Below are 22,308 nucleotides of genomic sequence, written 5' to 3' on the forward strand. Positions count from 1 at the left end.
ATCGGTGCCCGTGCGTTCCGTCGCGTGCCGCGGCTTCCGGGTGTCATCCAATATTCAACGCAGCGCTGCACAGTGCGTTGTTTATGGGACCGAAATAGGAGTAGAAGCTATTATCTGTTACTCGTCGATGTCGCGGCCGTGATTGTAGACGGTAGCTTAGAAGAATACCGTAAATTGAAACGGAGCTCTGCGTCGTTAAATAATTTACGTTTTCGGCGAAGCAGTCTCCTTCGCGTTGATGTTCTTTTTTTTTCTGTTCCAATTCGATTAAAGTTCGCGCGAAGTTACGCTGCAAGTGAAGGGGAAATTAATGGATACCAAGAAACTTCGCGTTGATACTATTACTTTTTTGTTTACGTATTTTTTAAGGTCCGTTAAAGATTTTGTTGGTATTTTCAGTTAAGTATTTTATTCGAAATAAAGAAGCTCCTTTTTCTTCTGTTCTTAACTTTTGAAACGTGCATCAGGAAATTTACCTCCTTTACCTCTTTTTTTAATTTCGGTGGATAGTTCTTTTTTTTTTAATAATTTGCATGATTTCTCTGCTATTGTGCTTGACAATTTTTCTGAATGTTATAGATCATGTGAAACGATAATGTTTGTATGATGTAATATTTATAATATATTATTCTGCAACGCCGTAGTTGTATCAATTGTTTCTACAAATTACTTAAAAAATTGTTGTATCTTGAAATATATATAAATACTGAAAGTAGAATTAGTAAAAATTAATAGATTAGTCTATATTTCTTCTTCTTAGCCATCAGATTACTTTAATGTTTTAATGATTATTTTAATTATGCAAAACTGTTTAAATAAGATACAGAATTGTTGATATTTGATATTTGATGCAATTTTAATTATCCTTGCATGTCTAAATATTTCAGATAGAAATTGTAAAGTGGATTTTTTAAAATTTTGCGTTCGTTGTTGATGTATAAACAATTTCATACGCAAGCTTTATATTGAAGATAATTTAAATATGTATAAAAAATTATTTATACGTAAAGGATGATATTTAAAGATTTGTAAAATATTCTTCTTTTTCATTAAATATTATTCTTAAATGTACAATAGCATTAAAGTTTTCAAATAAATAGTAATTGTAGTTGAAAGTACGGTCTATAATATTTGTTTTCTTTTCCAGTGCGATTTTAAAACTAATTTTTGTTAATAAAATAAAGAAATATGGTACATATAAATGAAAAAGATATTGATTAATGAACTCCTTACCGGCGCAGAAGTAAAGGAGGTTCTAGAAAATTGTATAGAGCGCATTGGCGTCGTAAACGTGTGCGAAAGCGTGTTTATAACGGTAACGCTGTCAAGTTTTGTAATTGTTAGCGAATTTTTCTTTCTAAAAATCGAATTTGTGCCAACAAATTGCATTTTTAAGTGCGTTAGCAACGTATTCAACGATCAAGAAAGTTTTAAGTCGAACGTACGTTGATAACATTGTTTTTTTGTCTATAATATATATCTAACCTATAATCTAAAAGATAACATTTATTTACTTGAAAAATACGTACTCATATTTCAAGAAACGCTCAGTTTCACATATAAATACTTCGCACAAATAAGTAATGTTAAGAAATAAAGAAATTGTATTTGCATGCAGTTTATTTTCTAATGTACTATACATAACCTATACGATGGTATCATTAGTTGATATTGTACCATTTTTATTAGATATCGTTCATTATATAAAGTGTAATTAATGTTGCGCGTGTAGGTCTCCATTTTGGATTGCATAATACATAAAATTAACTTTATTTTGTAAGCTTTATTACGATGTATAACAATATCTATAGGTTAGGGAAGGATTTTGACAGTTTTAGCAATATATATCGAACATTATTCATTGTAAACAATTTATTAATATGGAGTAAAATGTGGTTTTTGTGTGTATTTCGTATATTACACACTGACATGTCTAAATAATTGTGCGATTAGCATAAATTTAAATTTGTTTTTAATTTATATTAATAAATCTTTTCAATTGGATGCTCAACAGGTGGTCCAGAGACTGTATAGTACTATTTTCTAAATGCAACACTATTAACAGTCAGAATGGCTGATTGTCAAGAATCTGAGAAAGTTGATGACCCTATGAAACATTACAAATTTGATGGAAAGTCTTATACATACAAGGATCCTGCTACTAATGTGGTATACAGGTTTGATCAAGAGAAAAATGAATGGGTAGTAAAAGAAACATCGGAAACAGATACCGAAAACTCGGAAGCTGATACGGCCAAGACACAAGAGGGTGTATTTGGATTTGAAAATGATACCCACACATATACAGATCCGAATGACGGCAGTGTGTACTTCTGGGACAAAGAGAAAAATGCTTGGTTCCCAAAGGTAAGGTGTGTTCCCAATACCTGTATCTAGCTTAAACTTCTCGCAAAGTTTTTCTCTTTGTTTCAACTTTGAACATTATAAACGATAAGAGCAGTTCTTCAATTTTAACAGGATTTTTTTATAACAAGTATCAATATAAACGATATCATTACAGGTGGACGATGACTTCATGGCCAGGTATCAAATGAGTTATGGCTTCACAGAACCAAGCGGGGCTGCATCGACGCCCACAGAACAGCCCGAACAATCGGCAAAAGCCGACAAAGAGAAGAAGAAGATGGAAGCTAAAAGAAAAGCACAGGAGCCACCAACTTGGTTTGAGGTGGACGAAGCGCATAATACAGCTATCTATGTATCCGGTCTTCCATTGGACATCACCATGGAGGAACTTACAGAACTGTTCAACAAATGTGGCCTCATTGCACGAGATGAAAAAGGAAAGAATAGAATCAAGTTGTACAAAGATTCGAACGGACAGCCCAAGGGTGATGCTCTGTGTATCTACATAAAAGTGAGTGATTACTTATTTATTTATTTATTTATTTATTTATCAGGTACATTAAGAAATCCACTACTTCTTTATGGGGACTGAAATAGTGGATTACTTATTCGTGCACCTAAACATATATGTGTTGTGATATATGTCTCTATAATTGGTGTACGGCCGATTCGAAAATTCATCAGAACGATAGGTTCACACATATTTTTTCATTGTTATAATATACATCGTTTTAAATACAGAAAATAGAAGTTGACACTTGTCGTATTTACAAAGAAAACAGTGCAAAATAGCTCGTTAATAATAGCATACAATAAATTTACTTTCTGTAACTAGCGTCGCTGAATAATAATAATAGTAATAATAGTAATAATAATAATAATAATAATAATAATTTTAGCTGATACATTATGCTTTAGTAGTAGGTGGAGCCTCTATTATTACAAGACAACGTTAAGCTTACAATTCATAGTAGAGTCTCATTAACTTATGACGTAAAATATTTTACTGGTGAAAAAAGCTTTATTCTATCATACTTACCTACGTAATACGGCTAATGAAACATATATCGAACATAGAACTATTCACATTATCTTATATGATACTGTCAACGCATATTAAAATAATAACGTTCGAATACGTAATCCCGGATTCTCGGTGTAATACATATTGATATGACATTGATAATATATAATATTGATATTTGAAACACGATAATTAATGTTGAAGCAAGCCGGCTATCTGTGGTGCGTAATGTAGCATAATGATTACATCGTTATTCTAAACATTTATTCGACGCGAGACAATCGTTTTCGTATTACGATCGCCTAAAGACGTTCGGATCGAGGTGCCGAAGACATTTCATTCCGGTAGAATTTATAGCTCCGACACGGAAAGCCGAGAACGAAAACTGATTTTTCGAGAGACGCGTCGTTCACAATCGTTTCCCGTCATATAATATGCATTTAATATACATACAATACTCGAGAACCATTGTAGTACTTTCGCTTCGTGCAGAACTGTATAAATTGGTTCTTCCCGCAAACGTCTTCGAAGGATCGCGCGCGCACGGCGAATTCATCGGGGAGATACAATTTCGATAAGTACACGATCAAACATAAAGCCGTTACGCATGCATACGATAATGTGATTCGTAGAAATACCCTAATTGTGGCACGGGAAAGAAACGACGAAGAAACCGGATACAATCTGTTCGCTTCGTACACATCGATATTTACGAGTCCGTTAATCTACAAGATCTGAGGTAACGTTACTAAACTAGACAGTAGACCGTCGAGAATCTAACGCCTATTCAGAGAAAGGAACATGAGAGACTGTTTCGCGGATTATTAAATGAATAAATTATGTCAGTCTGTGCTCGGTTTCATTGTCATCTAACATGGCATCCGTACAGCTGGAACGCCGGGGTTCCCCACTACGTATTCACAAGACCAAAACTCTTGAACCTTTTTCCATTCTTTATCCGATCTGAACAATTAATTTTCATTAAACAGTCGCGAGTGCGACTCGAACGACAGAATACAGCCGTCTAGAACACAACTCACGGTGTCGAGTATCGAAAAAATAACAGAGATAAAAGCATTTCTAACGATGCAGAGGAGGGGGAGGGGCAGAAGTTCGTCAGATAAAGGATGAAAAGGACATCGTTGCGTGGCGAGCAACGTTCGTTCAAGGCTTCAGCAGCACTTCTTCGCTCGCCAGTTCGTTGATTTTCCCTCGGTTCTGGAAGAGGACCTTGCTCAGGTCGGTCAGGCTCTGTGGACCGCTGCTAGGTCCGTCGCCGAGGAACGCGCTGTATCCCACCTGACCTTGTGGCTGGATCTGCGCCACCGTCGGTGCAGAATAATTCGGCTGGGTTCTGTTGGGTTTGTGCCGCATTCGTACCTTCGGCACCATGTTGCTGAACGAACAGAAAATATTATCGTTGAAACGGCTCCGGGGTCGTAGCCGAGCGGTGGCCTCGATTAAATATAGACAAACCATTATCTCTTAAACTGTCTTAGAGCATTGCAAGGCACAAGGAAGCAGCACATTTTCTGGTCCAGACTGGAGCTTCTTTGTGCTAATAATTTAGGAGACCTGACATTTTCAGCTGCAAGTGCAACGGTGTAATTTTCCGTCGCGGTTCTTGTCGGAAGCGAATTCGTGGTTTTCGAAAGTTTTGTTACAGGAATGATGCCGTAAAGGTAGTATGTACGTGTGTACTTGGTGAGCCGAGGATTTGGGTGTGTAGATATTCTGTTCTTATTTTCAGCTGACAAATTTCTATGTTTATACTTTTCACTGTTAAGGATATTTTATTCGCCGATCGAGTCGCGCTTTTAATACTCCAAGCGATATTTCAATAATTTCTTCTTCGATTTTAAATTCCTTAAGAATGCCAAATTTGATCTCTGCATCTTTCAAAAGCTTACCAAACTTGACGATGGTTTGTCTATATTCGCAAGAGCTCGACATTTTGAATTTCAGTAATCTTGAAATTGCAATATTTCTTAAAATGAAACCAATCAATGAAATTAAAATTAAATTTGAGTAAAATCAAAATAAAAAATTGAGAAGCTCGGTATTGGAAAATTGAACGTTCAACCGGACGGCTGAAGTTAATTTTCTGAGTTCCACGAGAGCTACATACGCTTCAATTGGCGGATAAATGAAGAAAAACAACCGACTCGAGTAAAACCATGAAATTTCTCTCGATAAACGCGTACACAGATTCGAATAAAATATTTCTGCTTGCTCTGCAGTATACCGAATCGTTCGTAAAAGCCTCCTCCGACGTTTCGACAAGTTTTTGCGCGCATCGTGCACGCCTAATTTGCACGCAAGAGTGTAAAGAATCTTACTTGGATGGCGGCCTTGAGCCGAAATTAACACCGTGAGCCCAATAAGTCTTCGTGTCCTGTTCCGCCCAATTTCTCTTCCAACCGGGCCGCTGTTTACGCTTGCCCTTTTGCGGCTTCTGCGTATCCTTCGAGTACTTTTTGCCCTTCTTTCGAGGCTTTAGTCTTTGGTTTTGCGGGGCGAAGGGGTCCGCCGTCTTCTTGCGTCTTCTGGCTGTGTTTTGTAAACAAAACTTCCTGTTATGAGCCGCACTGTTTTTTCTTTTTTCTTTTTCTACGCCGCGGAGAGAAAGACGAAACCACGCGGCGACTTTGTCTTTTTTTTTCGTTGTCTCTCGCGATTGCTTTCCGTACAGAACGGTTTTTTGTATAGATCAGTTTTCAAAGGAAGAGTACGCGGAGGTGGTGGGAACAGTTCATCGGATCTTACCTACGCGGCCGGCCGGCACTTCGCAAACGAAATGCTTTCGTTCGACGCAACTTCGCGGGCTCCATTTATATTTTAAGGTCGGATCGATCGTGATGCAGTGCCATGCATACTTCGACTGACCGGACTGTGGTCTCCCGAAATTTTGGAAGTCCATCTTGTCGCCGGTCACGCTCCATTCCCATGCCATCTTTTTCCAATTGAACATTCCGCCGATCCATCTTTCTAGTTTCGCTGTAAAAAAAGAATATTCGAATGTTCCATGAATGCTAGTTTTTTTTAGTTGTTAACACTGAAATTACCAAGCCAGTCCGGATGACTGGTTTCGGAATTATTTCTTTCACAGTTCTCGACGTTATAAAGACGTTTCTACGAGGAACTCGTTTCGATTCAAGCTTCTATTATTATTGAACAGTGGATCTTTATGCAAAATTAATATTCAAAATTAATATTCTAAATTAATGTGCAAAATTAATATTCAAAATTAATATTCTAAATTAATATGCAAAATTAATGTTCTAAATTAATATGCAAAATTAATATGCAAAATTAATGTTCTAAATTAATATGCAAAATTAATATTCAAAATTAATGTGAAAAATATATGCAATATATGCAAAATATATGCAAAATAATGAAACCAGTTACACATATACATATGTTCACTTATTACTTGTTGCAATTCGCGTTAGGATACGTAGTCGTGATTTCTTCGAATTTTCGACATATTTAACAAATTTGCGCGTGCATCGAGCGCATTGTAAATGCTCGCAGCAAACAATGCTCTATGAAACGTTTACTCACTGAATTGTTCACCCATCAGATATTTTCTCAGCATCCTGTCTTTGCCGCTTCTGTCGAGGATCGCCAGAGTGGCATTTCTGTCTTTGCAATGAAAATGGGCTTCCCTCCAGGGTGCCGTTCCTGCGCTTAAATAATAACAGTATCGTTTCAATCGGAAGAATCCTACGGGACAGGCGAATCGTTTTATGGGTTCGTTCTGCCGGCCGTTTCCTAGGCGGTTCGCGATCGGCTGGTTAATACTGACATTGTAGGGTGTTGTCGCATACGCCGATATGCCTGGAAAAATATTGCATAATTTTTATATTTCCGCATTCAACTCTGGAACGAAGATGAATTTCATCGAACGACTAAACAGTTCCTCTCATAAGTTCTACGTAAGTTCTGCACAAGTTCTTCGGCAGTTCTACATAAAACTAAGAGCATTGTTTATTTTTATATATAAAAATGATTTAAAATAGTTCAAATTGTTAGTTAAAATTATTGATCCTATATATGAGATGTGGACGAATAATTTAACAACAAGCTCAGCAGTTCTGCATAAAAGTAAGAGCATTGTCAATTTTTACATATAAAAATGATTTAAAATAGTTACAATTATTAGTTAAAATTATTGATTCTGTATGAGATACGGAAGAATAATTTAACAACAAGCTCAGCAGTTCTGCATAAAAGTAAGAGCATTGTCAATTTTTATATATAAAAATGATTTAAAATAGTTACAATTATTAGTTAAAATTATTGATCCTGTATGAGATACGGAAGAATAATTTAACAACAAGAAAGAAAGCTAATGCAACGAAAGCTCGCATATTTTTCGTTCCCCAACATTTTAGAAAATTGTAAAATTCGTGCACACGAAATGTTTCACCGTTTATTAGGTAAAATACTGATCCAGTGAAAAATAATGGTAAATCGATAGCTATGAAATAATTTGATCGGTCTAGTTACCGCACGATCACCATTTAACAGCGAGTCCAATACACCGGGGTAGGCGTTACGAATTGTAAAGTATAATGAGCCGGAGACAAGTAGTTCTATTTTCGTAGGATATTATTAACCACGCAGGTGAGAAACGAGCAATTCCGTGTTCGTTAACCGCGTCCCGTCGCATTCAGCGACCCCCGCCGTCGTTAACAAATTTTTACACCCGCGACAAACGCGGCCACTCTTAGGATCATCAGCTTCTGCGACGGCGCTGCGTTGTCGCTTCGTTCATAAAAAAACCAACACCTTGAACTCCGGGAAAAAGGCCAGAAGTTATGACCACGTGCCAACCCGATGGTACTTGCACGGTTTACGCCGCGGTGCATAATAGATGCCGCTAAGCTGACTCGTCCGGCGAACACCGCGAACCGTCGGCAAGAAATTTGTTGCATCACGCGCCACGTAGCCGGACTGCGAGCAAGCAGTCCAACGTAACGATGATTCTCTCCGATCATTTCTCTCGTCGGTCTCCTTTTATGATGACAATCGACACCGGATCGCATAATACATACATACATACATCGAACCGCGAATAGTTTAAAAGAGTCCGCGGCGATCGTTCACTGTCCGTTTATCTATGCCTCCCGTGTCCTTGAACGCGATTCGAAGATTATGCAACTTGTGTGCGCGCTTCACGGATGAACAGTCGCGAATGGTCGGTATTATGCGTATGGAAGAAGTCCGTTCAACTATAAACTTGTCGGCGACAAGTACAATGCTTTGTGGAACGAGAGTCCAACAGGTTTGAAAATGGAGAACTCTTTTGTAGGATCATCCTGTTCCGAATTCTTTTATCGAGTGTCGCACGGCTATTAATTTTAATTAGCACGCTGACCATCTGTGTTCATAAATGTCGTGCAGATATTAATTTTGTTTAGCATGTTGACCATCGGGTGTCTACTAGAACAGTCGCGCAGACATTAATTCTGTTTAATGTGTCGACTGTCAGTGTCTACTAGAAATGTCACACAGACATTCATTCTATTTAATATAATATAATATCTATTATTATAATATATTGTTATTATTATTATAATATATATTATATCAAACCTCAAGATCTTTTATAGAAATTAAAAAATCGACATACTAAATAGAATTAATATTTGTGTGACTGTTCTAATAGAATTAAATATATTATTATATTAAATAGATAGATATTATATTATAATTATATATATATAATTCTATTAGAATTATATTATTATTATTAGAATATTTAATTCTATTAGAACACAGTCACACAAATATTAATTCTATTTAGTATGTCGATTTTTTAATTTCTATAAAAGATCTTGAAGTTTCATTGGAGAGATAAAAATAAAGCTATTGAAGATGTTAAAGTTTGTGTCAGACAAGATTGTTTCAGTAATGATATAACTGACAATGACGGTCAAAGTATTAAATTGCTAAATCACTACGTTTTCCATAGGAATTATGGCTCTCCGTGGTTATAAGTCGGTTTCAAGTGGATTAAAAACGTAACCAGCTGGGCTAGTAAGAAGGATGGAAGCCAGTCTTGAGCTTGATCACTGCAACGCTTGGGTTAATCCGATTTTCTTTATGAACTTCGTTGCGTCTTCAGCAGTTTTCAAACCAGAACTTATGCCACTTCAATGTGTACCATGAGCACTGTGTACTGTCATAGTATACTATATGTATATTCTTTTACTAAAATTATTTTTATATTTGGTACTAATCGCCTAATCGTTTCGAATTAATCGCGCATGAACCGATAAAACTGAGAAATATGATATCTGTTCATCTGACTTGAATTACGATTCTTTAAACATGCTTGTAACGCGTTGCCGCGAATGCACAGTGGTTTTATACGTAACATGCAAGCTTTACAACGCTGAACCCAATTATCGTGCGAAAACACATATTTTTGCTTGTACGCGGTGCCCGCAGTTAAAGAGGTTAATTGTGCCTGGTATTTACTAATAGTTGTGCGACACAATCTAGCCTAACAGAAATGTATGATCGCTGGTTTAGCAGCTCACCCCATTACCCCACCCATCTCGCCGCGACTGCACCAACTGCTCGTGAAGCTTCTCGTCGAAGTAACATTTCTGTTTCTTCAGAGTACGTTCTCACCGAGTTCGAAAAATATTTTTCATTTACTTTCCGCGGTTTCGCGAACGTAAAAAGAGCGTGTAGATTTTATTAATATTTAATTTACGGTATACATTTGATCAATGTTTAACTTACAGTACAGATTCGATTAATATTTAATTTCTGGCATAAAATTAATTAATACATAATTTATCGTACAGATTTGATTAATATTTAATTTATGGTATGGATTTAATTATTGTTTAATTTATAGTACAGATTCGATTAATATTTAGTTTATAGTACAGATATGATTAATATTTAATTCAGTTATCACTCGATTTTGATCCGCGTAGACCGCCTTGAAGATGTTTCCACGAAACAATTTATTAAAAGCAGGAAAACAGGTGTACAGCATTTGTTAATTAATTTTATACAAATCGCGTTACATAATAATTAAGATTATTGTACATTGCTGTAAGCGACACTGCAATGTTTATTAGCTACGCGGAATAATGTCGTTGCAGAAATAATTACATATAACGATGCAGCAAACTCAATTTCTTGTGTGCGTCATCCCTTTGGAACGAAATTATACGAAATCATTATTAACCCGTATAATACTGTATCCAAGTAATTATCCAGTTCTACTTATTCCAACGGACAATTGCTTTTATTTCCAATAAAGTGTATCGCGTTCGCGCTAATTACGATAAAATATGTATGCAGCCGTTTCATCTATTCAGTTTTCTTTACGTTGTCTCCTCGTAATTGCTCGCGAATGAAAATTGACCCAGTTAACGAGGCGACGCAACCCTTGATTTTTGCATCGAACCTCTCCTCGATTCCATGAACTTTTTTCCCCTTTTTTTCTTTTTTTTACAACGACGACCGACAAAAGCTACGAACGTTTTCGTAGTATTTAACTTGCGCTCGGGAAAAGTGTCGAAGCGCGTCGATGTTTTAATTGAGTTCTTCCATTAAAAATATTGACCTGCGATTGATGAAGCAGCCCGGTTACACCGTTCCAAAGAATTGATTTTTACAATCGGCGGGTTTAGATTAATTTCTGGATTGCAAATTAATCGGGAACGCGGACACTCGTGTCGTAAACCGGATTCTAAATATATTGACATTTAATTGGCTACGATTATACCGGCGTTAAAATGCCATCGCGGCGGAGTTAGCAATAACAGCGGCTCGGATCAGAAATGATGATTGCAACGAGTAGCGATAATAATAACGATAAAAGAAGGAAGGGAGCGATCGTTGCCGTCTGCAACTGGTTCATCGGTGTCCGTGTTCAAGTGGGCTTTCGCGGCGTTCATTCTCAAGTGTTAATGCGAATTAAACTTCCGCGTACAGCGAAGGGTTCCTAACCCAGTTCAATGCGTTTGATGTTGTCCGTTCCGCGGACCGTGAATGATATCATCTGAGAAACTTGCAAACGCGCCAGTTCGAATGGTATCATTCTCTTCATATGTTATAATCACTACCGCGGAAATGTGCAAATGCAATTAAACAGCGCGTCCTTCTTCGGTGTCGGTTTAATGGAAACTGCTGTCGCCGACAATTCGTATGTTTATCGTCGACCGACTACTTCTACTTCTAGAATATTAATATTGTTGTCTAACTACTTTTTGACAGTTCGACAAAATTTGTTGTTAAGTCTATTGAAAATTAAAAGTATATTCAGAGTGTCCCAAAATTATTACAAGCGGGAAACGAGGGGTTCCTGAGGTTATTTGAAGCAACTTTTTCCTTTGCAAAAATTTTCTTCCAGGCATCGTTAACGAGTTATTGACGAAAAACGCTGACCAATGAGACGAGAGCTCGGCTGGCGCGAGGCGGCGCAGCAGGCCATTCCCAGTTCCGCTGATTGGCTCGGCCACCACGCGCCAGCTGATCTCGCCTCTCATTGGTCTATGTTTTTCGCTAATAACTCGTAAACGAAGCCGCGGACTGCATTTTCGCTAAGGAGAAAGTTGCTTCAAATGACCTCAGGAATCTCCCATTTCTCGCTCGTACAGTAATTTTGGGACCGACGCGTGTAACACATGGTTTACGACAAATAAATGAAAAGAATAAAGGATAAATAAAACAAATTAAAAATACGAAATAAAATAGAAATAGAAAATCAGCAAATTATAGAAAGTTAAAGGTAATATTTTCGTTGGCACAATACGAATTTTCATCCTTCGAGAAGGTGCACTACACCCACAAGTATGCATCTGTCGTGTCTTTCAACTGTCGCCGGTAGAAGTGTATGTACATACATAATTGGACGATGCTGGTTGGGGCTGATAAATATGAAATCGTCCAGTCGCTTGATTCGCGTCGTAACGATACAACCGGCGTACATATTTAACCGACTGTACGGTAATGTTCAGCATTGTGATTTTCTATTCATGAAGGAAAATATTCATCGCGACGTTAGTATTACTACATCGCGTAATATTCAACGTCCGCTGCATAAGATGCGCATATTTTAACCCCCGTAATACTTGTGATTCCAACAATTGTACGATGTTAGCCCCTGTTAGAGCAAAGTGAGCGGCTGCAGTTGCTCGGACACTTTGGACAGAGCTCCTTCGATGCAATCGAACAACTGTTTCGTTATTTTGTCGATTTTCGTCTGCGAGAGTAGACGTTGCGCGCGAATAGTTATCTGAATTAAACATTTCTTTCGACGTATATTTGTTCGCATTAGTCGGAGAATTTTATACCTTTTTCATTCTTTAAATGATTTTATTCTATTCTTTGTTCAAATTATTTTATTTTATTCAGGATGCACGATTGGCTTCGTTGATTTTTCATTGAGCTAATTAATTAATTTCTAGTTAGTGGGTAGAATAATTCTAATTTACGGCAGGCTGAACATTTATTTATGGTTATTATTTATTTTTATATGGCATACATTCTTAATCGAGTTCTAAACGATGCAGATATAACAATGACTAAAATTTCCATTATTCAGTTTGATTTAATAGTTCGTCCTCTGACTGCCAGATTCATTTCATTTTGCAATTTCGTTACCTCGCGGTGTGTCATAGAGCTCACTTTGTTGTTCTTCGCAATGGGAAGATGCATCCGCGGAATAATTTGGCTGCGTTTCAGTCGCGTGTTCTCAAGCAGATACACGTGTTTGTCATAATATTACGTGCCGCATAACGAGCAGCCAGTTTTAGCACGAGTCGGTATTTCGTTTCCGATAATACAGAAAGTGCTGCGAGGACGATTCGAAATACGCGACGTCGGCTAGTTTGAATTTACGGTCTGCTGTTATCTGTTTTACGAAAGTACACCGTTTCTATGATACCGCAGTTTCATCATGTCGGCGAAAGAAACGGAAATACGTAATGTCGGGTTGCAAACTTTTTGGAGCAGCTTGTCCTGCGCATGCACATATTAAATGCTTCTCGCAGGCTGTTTTCTGTGTACGAATTAAATAACAGTTGCGTATAAATGAAAATGGAAATAACAGCGAAATAAAAATGACAGTGAAATAAAGATGTCGGATCTGGATGACAATACTATCTGCAACAGTATTATAATAATCGTCGCCAGAAATTCGTTACTTTCTCAAAATTCGTGTGCTTAACCAATTTTACGAAAATATTACAACACGACAAGCTTAAATATAAAACGATGTTTTAATGATCATAATTCGATTGGCGTAATAACAGCAATTTACGGCAACGATTTATCCGTCAACAAATTTGCCCTGCAAAGAATTTGGGCAATTACGGCGTCGTAAAAAATCGTAACTAATTTTGCTGTGACGTGAATTGATGAAGACAAAAATATTTGCCAGAAATTTTTCTCTATTGGCAACAGTCCATATTGCCGCGGGAGGGGGGGGGGGGTGAAAACATCCCCGGAGATAGGGCTCGGTGTCATATTTCCTTTAATATCATGGAAAATAGAGGGTGCAGAGGGAAAAAAAAATGTTCCGGGTTTTAAATCAAGAATCCAATTACGCTGGGAAATAAAAGAGAAAATCGTTGCCGAAATGATGCGTGAAGAATTTGAATTACTGTTGCAACTTTCCATACTAAATGCTGACCTATTTCCGCGCGCGAACCAGCACACGTAATCCCGCGAATCGAAACAGGAGATACGCGCTTTTAGAATTTTCTTTGGTGTATTCGCGGGATGATCGTTCCCCATCATCGATGGAACGCGATTGAATTACACTCAAATAGCGCGCACAAAGAACGAACGTAGCCAAGGTTTCGTTCTCCGATTGATTTTCATCTTTTCACGAATGCACCGCCTCTTTCCAATTAACCCTTACGTCAATAATCGAGCATCCAGATTTTCGTTTCTCTAACTTGCTCTTCAAATTCTGTCGACGTTCTTATTGAAAAAGACTGCCAGCTTGTTTTCGATCCCCGTTCTTCGTATAACTTTACATTAATTTACGTACGCGGCATAACAATTTTTCCCGAGGAAAATCAGCCGCGAAGATTTCCGCTTTTATTGAATTTAACCGGAGGAAATTTCTTTCAGTCCGATGAAACGATTCCGGGCGAAATGTTATTATAACATTGGTGAATTTGATGCAACGGGATGACGATTCAGCGTATCTTTTTGTCTTTAATACAAATAATATTTTAATAGCAATCAATATATCTTAATTCAATTCAACAGAGCAGAGGCCACAGCAATGATTTATTTAGCATTTTTACTGGTCCGCGAAATTTCGGTTTATTACTTTCGCGCAAACGCTCTTTGTGATTATGTCAATACGTCGGCGACTTCGAGAGCATGAGATATTATCTCAAATAATTTCGACGCATCCTCGGAATATGGCTCTGTCAGAAAAACGTAGAATCTGGGAATATTACTTTAAATAATCTCCACGCGCGTATCCTCCCAAAGATATTATTTCGTTCGGTAATTGCAATTCATATTCGACAAGGATCGTCAATTATTTCTGCACGGAAAATAATCTCTCGAACGAACCTGGAAATATTTCAAGAAAAGCATCTCGATTACTGACATTTGAAATTCGTGCACTTTCACGATAAAATGAAAATGAATAGTGCAAACGAATCGGCGAGATGGACGCTATGAACGAAAATATTCGCGCACGGATTCGAAATATGAGAAAGTTGTACACGAGAGGATTAAAAACTTTCCGAACGACTCCCATCGAATCGCGAAATCCTCGGTAATGTTTGCATTCGGCGGAACAGCATTCGGAACACGTTTTCCACGGACATACATACATACATGCATACGTACGTACATACGTACATATATATATATATATGCTATTGTATATTCCTTTTCACGGATCGTAAAATTCGTAAAACCCGGAGCAGCCGGTGTTCCCTATAGTTTTTTTTCCGCGCGTTCATTCAGGATCCGCGTCGGACGCGGTGTCATTAATATTTCTGCGCGCACACGCCGCGGCGCGCACATTCAATGTAAATCCATCGTTTGGCGAGCAACGTCGACAAATGGTCCCTTCGCTCCGGGCATATTATGACAAATAAGCGGCTGATATAATCGACGTGAACGCTCGGTTCGCGCGCCTACGTAGGCACCGGCTCGTAGCGGATCGTTCGAAAACGATCCGAGAGAGAAAGAGCTTTTACCGTACGTGACTCTCCGGCGACGCTCGCCTCGATATGAAACCGCGATTTTTGCTTCTTCAGCGCGACACTTGCCGCGAGTTTTCCTTGTCGGCAGTCCGCCGGAATGCGCATCCCTCAACCTGTTGAATATTCGCCTCAAAGGGATCGGTGTATGACTTTTATTTAGTCTGCTCGCGGGCGGACAGCCCCGCCGCGCGGCTCGGGCACTTTTTGTTTGAACTCTCCGCGAGATGTCCATTTTGCCGCAGCTGTTTACCCCCGCACGACGGAATTTATTTCGACGACGCGATGGAATCGGTCGCGCTCGATCGGTTTAACCGGGGCTGGCCGTTGCTCGAATTGTTTCGCGTGTTTGCCGGAAACGATTGTTCGAGCGAGCGAGTTCTGGTCGAATTTTTGTCGAGGTTTATTCGAATAATTCGTTGTTCGTAAGAAATTGTTCTATCGATTTGTTCGAATAGAAATAATGAAGAATTATTCGAGTAAGGGATGAAGAATTATTCGAATAAAAGATGAAGGATCGCTCGGACGAAAAACGAATAATTCTATTCGTTTTTTGTTCGAATAATTTGTTACCTTTTATTCGAATAATTCTTCATTTTTTGATTCGAATAGTTCTTCATTTTTTGTTCAAATAATTCTTTATTCTTTGGTCGAATAATTCTTCATCTTTTACTCGAATAATTCTTCATTTTTTGATTCGAATAGTTCTTCATTTTTTGATTCGAATAATTCTTCATCTTTTATTCGAATAATTCTTCATTTTTTGATTCGAATAATTTTTCATCTTTTATTCGAATAATTCTTCACCTTTCATTCGAATAATTCTTCACCTTTTATTCGAATAATTCCTCATTGTTTGTTAGAATGCTCTGACTTATGACATCATGTTTTATCTCTCTCTGTGGACCCATCCGTATCGTCATAGGCATAACCCCGTTCCTCGGAATTTATTTCGCCAACACCGGATTGGAGACTCGATCATTTTAATCAAATCGGAGTCGAACGAATTGCACTCCGCGTATCGTACTAGTAGACAGTATTTATCGTCATGTTTTATTCTGCAGCGTTTGTTGCAGCGTGTTCCGTTTTATACCGTCATGTTTCATCTCCCCGCGGTATAAATCCGACGACCGAACATTAAAAACGAAATTGTAACGCCTGAAAAATAAGAGCATTTCGCACCGATAGCTTGTAGATGAATTTATTATCGTTCAATTTTCAACCGAACGATTTTTATCGATGCGATCACTTTTTCCCCCGCCTCTAATAATTCGCGGCAACGTTGACAATTTGATGCGCGCGACGATTTAACGGCGAAAGATTAGCAAAAAAAGAAGAAAGAAATTTAATTTGCGCGAAAAAATGTCGTCGTCGAAACCGAAAATGATAAAGAGAATTAGGTAGCCGCCAAAATTCTTTCGCATTTCTCGGCCGAGAGTTTTAGCTGCGATAAAACAACGCCTTGAACACGTTTTATCACGTTCCAACAAGATCGCACGGCGATACTGTTTTCTTATCTATTGTGTCAACAATCGTGCGCGCCCCGAGCATCCGCGAATCACGGCTTCGTCCGCGGATAGCAAACTTTCGAAACGGCTCGCGCGCGTTAAACGGCCGGCCGGCGTTGACATTAGGCATTTTCGCGGGTCTCTGCGATTACGCGAACTTTGATAATTGAGCCGCGCCGGTTCCCATTGGCCGTCGAACGCGTCGAACTATAACGGCTGCGCGTTATTTTCACAATTTCGCCCCGGTCGCGTGATTGCGAGTGACGCGCATAAATCGCGTCGCATCCGGACGAATCGCGAATAAATGAATAACAACGAGAGCTCGACGATCTTCCCACGATTTTTAGTTTCAGTCATTCATGAAAGACGCCCAGGATGCATGTGGTACAAGGCTAGCCGTGCACTTGTTGCGCGCGATTGTTTCACGGTTCCTGTAATATTGTAATTCCGATGCGGCGTAAGTTCGACGCGCAATGTTGCATCGAAATGCGGTGGCTGCATTCGACCATCGACGTGTGCCTTGTGTTAATATATCTTTGAAATTCTTTCGAGATAACGGACGCTTCGTGATTTTTTCCCCCCGAGTCTCTAAACAATTACGCAAGCTGCTATTGTTACACAATGATCGTTACTGTTGCAATTTATAGATTTTTCTTGCACAAATTATCGTAGAAAAAATAGCATTTTCTTTTTTGTCTAGGACGATTAAGTCCTTTGACTGGACAATTTTGTCGATTATAAAAAAATCTTTCTGTGAAAATTGTGGATATCTGTTGTAACAACAGCTCCATAAATTTCACCGCTGTTATCTCGTTTTTTCAAGTCCTAAGTTTAATTATACGGTCTAGAATTTGGTTATTTTTGGAGTCCAATCGATGAAGCAATTTGAACAAAATTTGAACACGCGAGTTCTCCTAAAAATTGCGCAGATTATTGCTTAAACGTTATTTTTTTAATATTCCGGTGTTTAACGTCAATTAAATTGCAACAAGAACATATTTGAGAAACAACGGTCGCGTATATAAACTCTTAATAAATTATGGGATTTCATTGTTAACGTTTCTCTCGGTTTGTTAATTATTTATTAGTGTTCGTAGTTCTTGAAAATTTCGAGGAACTTTTGAATTTTCATCGATATTATTAATGATGCTACGCTCGTGATCGAACTGCTCTTAATCCGCCTGATATGAACTGTTACTTTGACGTTGATTTCTCTCCAAGTGATTTCACCTGTAATTCTTCGCGCGCTATACATAGACTTACGTGATAGGAAGGCCACGCGAATTACATAATTTAACGATAATTTAATGGGCCGAATGGTGAGAATTTCCCAGCGGTTAGGCTATTTTTATGACACATTCGAGATTCGGTAGCATCGTAATCTGCTCTCCTGCTCTTCAGATTCGTGTACCCTCTAACAAAAATAGATGGCCGATCTGTTCGGTTCGGTCTTCGAGCTATTCAATAGGTGTGCGTGGCCTTATTTTTTATTGGGCCTATGTCACGTTGCGCAACGCCGCTATATCTCAACCCAGTCATTTTCATTCTATTACGAATCCACGACGATTCTCGGGAACACGGTAAATCCGCTGTAAATTATCTTGCATTCGTTCCTTTTATTCTGATCGAAGTCACTGTGATTCGAAAAATGTTCTATTAAAAGGTAAAATAACGAATCACAGCATCATTGATAAATATTCAAACTTTTCGATGTCTCTTTGTGCAGGGTAAAATTTTGTCGAATTCCAGTAATTACAATTTATTGGTTATTAATATTTTCTCGTTCGCGATATTCATTTCTGCAAGATGGAACTCGTCAAATTTCTTTTCCAGTAATTACAATTTATTGGTCATTAATATTTCCTCGTTGGTAATATTAATTTGTGCAAGATAGAATTGATCAAATTTCTTTTCCAGTAATTGCAATCAATTGGCAACTATATACAATAATATTAATAATAATATCAATTTGTGCAAGATATAGAATTTGTTAAATTTCTTTCCAAGTAATTGCAATTTATTGGCGACTCATATTTTCCATTAATGATATGAAAACATGGTACGTATATATGTGAATGGCCGTGATACGCGAACAACGCGAAAAATTGATTTACCTTCCATTAAGGTTTCAATTTGTTGCATCCCACGCACAGGTGCACGTTATAAACGCGTAAAACCCGCCGCACGCTAATGAATAATCTATTAAGTAGAACGTGTTACTCGAAATTATTATTTCAAGTAATTCCCGTCCCGATCGGTAATTCTCGCGCGCGCGCGCGCGTGCTAATGAGACGATCGCGATGCACACGGTTTTAGGTCGCGCGAAACTTTTCACCATCGGCATAATGCCGCTTATGTCACCGTTTCCTTTCGAGATTATCTGATGGGCGCTTCGACTAATTCAGATAAGAAGATAATAATCTCTAGTTGCGTTATCGACTCGCACGGTTTCTCCTTAGGCCGCCATTAGTCACCATTATTTCTACCGTACTAATTAACCCGCCGCGTGACTATCGATACGCACTAATTGTAACTCCATCGGCTGGCCGACCAACAATTTTTACAATGCAGTAGGCGACGCATGTTCCGTTCGTCGGATAATCTTTATAGTGAGCATATTTATTCTCATATTTGCCAAGTATCATACTCGAATTATACGGAATCAATCGAAAGTCCACTGTGCGGAAGAAAAATATGTTGCAAATTGACCGATGAATTTGTATACGTACGGAGGAATATATTGAATATAATATTAATAATAAGAAATATAATAAATAATAATAAAGAATATAATAGATGATAATAATAAGAAATATAATAAAGAATAATAAAGAATATAATAGATGATAATAATAAGAAATATAATAAAGAATAATAAAGAATATATTATTAGACTAAATCGTTATGAAAAACATAAAATCATTACTAAATAATTGAACAGAATTATTATGGAGAAATTGTGCCAGTGGAATTTAAGACAACAGGAAGATTAACTTTTATAAACGTCAGTGTATTATCGTGAATCTATTGGAATTGTTGAAAGAAAAAAGAACTGTCCGTTTGCCGTTTATTTCCCGCAACCGAAGCAGAAAATTATTATTTCGAACAAAGATCCGGCGGTCTACCAATTACGGTTAATTTCCCGTAATATTAAAGAAATCGAATCGCCGGCGATATTTTTGCCGAGCACCGTTATAGTGTTGTCATAGTTGAATGATTCTGTTAACCTTCGTTTCACAGCACGAATCTCAATCGAATTGCAGTTGCAGCAATTACGGTGGGCATAGCTCCCATTCTTACACGCAATTAGAATTCTTTCAGCGGGCAACTGACACGACGATCGGGCCTCCCCAATTATCGTTGTCGGTATCGTTTCTAGAAAAATAAAGCGACGCGAATTCCACGACATTGTTGAACCATGACTTTTCCTAGATAATTTTAGAATCAATAATCGCGAACGTATCGTGAAAGTTTCAACGAAATTAATCTCGGTTGCAGTATTCGTTTAATCGCGTTACATCACCAAACAGTCAACACTTTATCTATCGACGATTCTTTTTGATAATTCCTTGAAACTCGAAGAAGTTCAGAATTTCCTAAGAAGAATTGTTTAAAAGCTACAACGGTCTCGTTTATAATCCGTATAATTTAATTTAGATTAACAGAACGTAACAAGTTCTCTCGAAATTATTATTTGAAAGAAAACTGTTCGAGCCTCTCTCATTTATTTTATTCAGTCACATAAAAAGTGGTCAAAAAGCAACAGTCTTGTCCCTAATCCGTCAAATTGTTCGGATTCACTTAACGCGACAAGCTCTCTCGAAATCGTTAATTGAAAGATCTCCAAGTTCAGTGGCTGAGGGGGCACGATTAATAGGATTCCATTGAGCGAAGTGTTTACATTGACCCTCTGCTCCTAATTACTCGGCCATTAAATTAAACAAATTACTACTACTCGCCAGAGATCTCCGCGAAGCACCGCGAAAAATACGTTCCCGAAAATTCAACGAATAAAACTGAAAAATCGCCGCGAACATCGTCGATCATATAAATACTCGTGCAAATGGTCCGCCGTCCGGTGGCCAAAGAAACCGTTTCCGTCGTCGACGAGATCAATCGAACCGCCGGCCGCTTCCGCCTGAGAAAATAATCGAGAAAACGAAAAAGTTGCACTTCGAAATCTCCGGCGGGCGTTCGCAACGGCTAAATACGATGGAAGTGGAAGGAAACTCGGTCTAGCTGATCAAGCACAGTCGTCTAACCAGTTGCTTCATCCTCCGAAGGGTTGGAACTTCCCTCTCAAGTTCCGAGGCGCCTCACAACGAAACTTTCGCTCGAACTTTTCCGAGGCGGCGTGCAACGGCACTCCGGACTCTACCGCAGAAGAAAAGTAATTCCCATGGGTGCTGGGAGCCCTGGTCTCAACGCGAACAACCGGCCCAAAACACTCTCGGCCGAGGAGGCGGAATCGATCAGATTTCGGCGGAATAATTCGAATCGGCGATCGAATCGTTGATAAACCCGGCGACCGATCGCCGCCCCCGAACTCCGCGAAAATAAATGGTCCACGGGGAAGGGTCCGCCGTTTTACCTGTGGCGCAAAGGATCATCAGAGCCAAGGAACTCGGCATGGTGTTTCGAGGTGGCTCTCTCGCTCTCTATTTCTCTCTTTCTATCGGTTTACTCTCCGAAGTGGTCGACGCGCGGACACCAGGGCGCAAACAGAACCGTCCTCATCCTCGTTTCACGGCTCGCACTGCGCTGGTGTTCGCATCAAGACCGGCCCGAGGTCGAGGTTGCCGGGACGAATCGATCGCGGCTATGGTCGATCGCGGTTTTAATCACTGATCGAGAGACCGGCCTCTTCCGTCGATCCACTCGCCGATCGGACGCGGACTACCGAGCAGTTCGCGCCGAACGGACGATCCAACGAACCAACGAACGAACGAACGCGGCCAGACGTTTCCACGGTGGAGGTTCGCGAGCAACTGAAGCTGCCTGCTTCCATTCCGCTGGTCGTCAAGGTACGCGGGCCGAGCTTTCGATCCGGACTCGCGCGCTTCCCCCGTGTGCTCTGCGCCGCATACTTTCTCGATCTCCCGGCATTTTTCAGGGTCCTCGACAGCCAGCTGTGCGTTCCGTTTCGAGCCGCTTCGTTTCGTTTCGTTTCATTTCGTTTGTCAAACGCTGTCCG

The 22,308-nt window shown here is 39.0% G+C and overlaps 2 protein-coding genes across 2 annotated transcripts in view; one reads left to right on the top strand and one right to left on the bottom strand.

Moving 5' to 3' along the window:
- Window positions 1-1,260: 1,260 nt before the first annotated feature.
- The window catches only part of barc (RRM1_TatSF1_like and RRM2_TatSF1_like domain-containing protein barc), a 114,245-nt gene continuing 93,197 nt past the window's right edge, over window positions 1,261-22,308 (top strand). The window contains exons 1-3 of the mRNA XM_033469107.2: window positions 1,261-1,441; window positions 2,015-2,367; window positions 2,522-2,878. Coding sequence (XP_033324998.2) covers window positions 2,071-2,367; window positions 2,522-2,878 — 654 coding nt within the window. The 5' untranslated portion in view covers window positions 1,261-1,441; window positions 2,015-2,070. The remainder of the gene's footprint in view (window positions 1,442-2,014; window positions 2,368-2,521; window positions 2,879-22,308) is intronic.
- On the bottom strand, window positions 2,887-22,121 carry LOC117219742 (uncharacterized). The gene is made up of 5 exons (XM_033469110.2): window positions 21,706-22,121; window positions 6,959-7,234; window positions 6,158-6,388; window positions 5,731-5,941; window positions 2,887-4,787 (listed from the first exon to the last, which is right to left on the bottom strand). The coding sequence occupies exons 1-5, from the start codon at window positions 21,743-21,745 to the stop codon at window positions 4,556-4,558; spliced, it is 990 nt and encodes a 329-aa protein (XP_033325001.2). The 5' UTR covers window positions 21,746-22,121; the 3' UTR covers window positions 2,887-4,555.

Source organism: Megalopta genalis, chromosome 5 (genome assembly GCF_051020955.1).
Source record: "Megalopta genalis isolate 19385.01 chromosome 5, iyMegGena1_principal, whole genome shotgun sequence".
Classification (NCBI taxonomy): Eukaryota; Metazoa; Arthropoda; class Insecta; order Hymenoptera; family Halictidae; genus Megalopta; species Megalopta genalis.

What these genes read in the sequence shown, in the direction of transcription:
- LOC117219742 (XM_033469110.2), bottom strand. Translation starts at nt 21,745, where the DNA reads ATGCCGAGTTCCTTGGCTCTGATGATCCTTTGCGCCACAG. An exon ending in GATGATCCTTTGCGCCACAG is followed by an intron (nt 7,235 to 21,705) that starts GTAAAACGGCGG and finishes ATATTTTTCCAG; the next exon opens with GCATATCGGCGTATGCGACA. An exon ending in TCTGATGGGTGAACAATTCA is followed by an intron (nt 6,389 to 6,958) that starts GTGAGTAAACGT and finishes CTTTTTTTACAG; the next exon opens with CGAAACTAGAAAGATGGATC.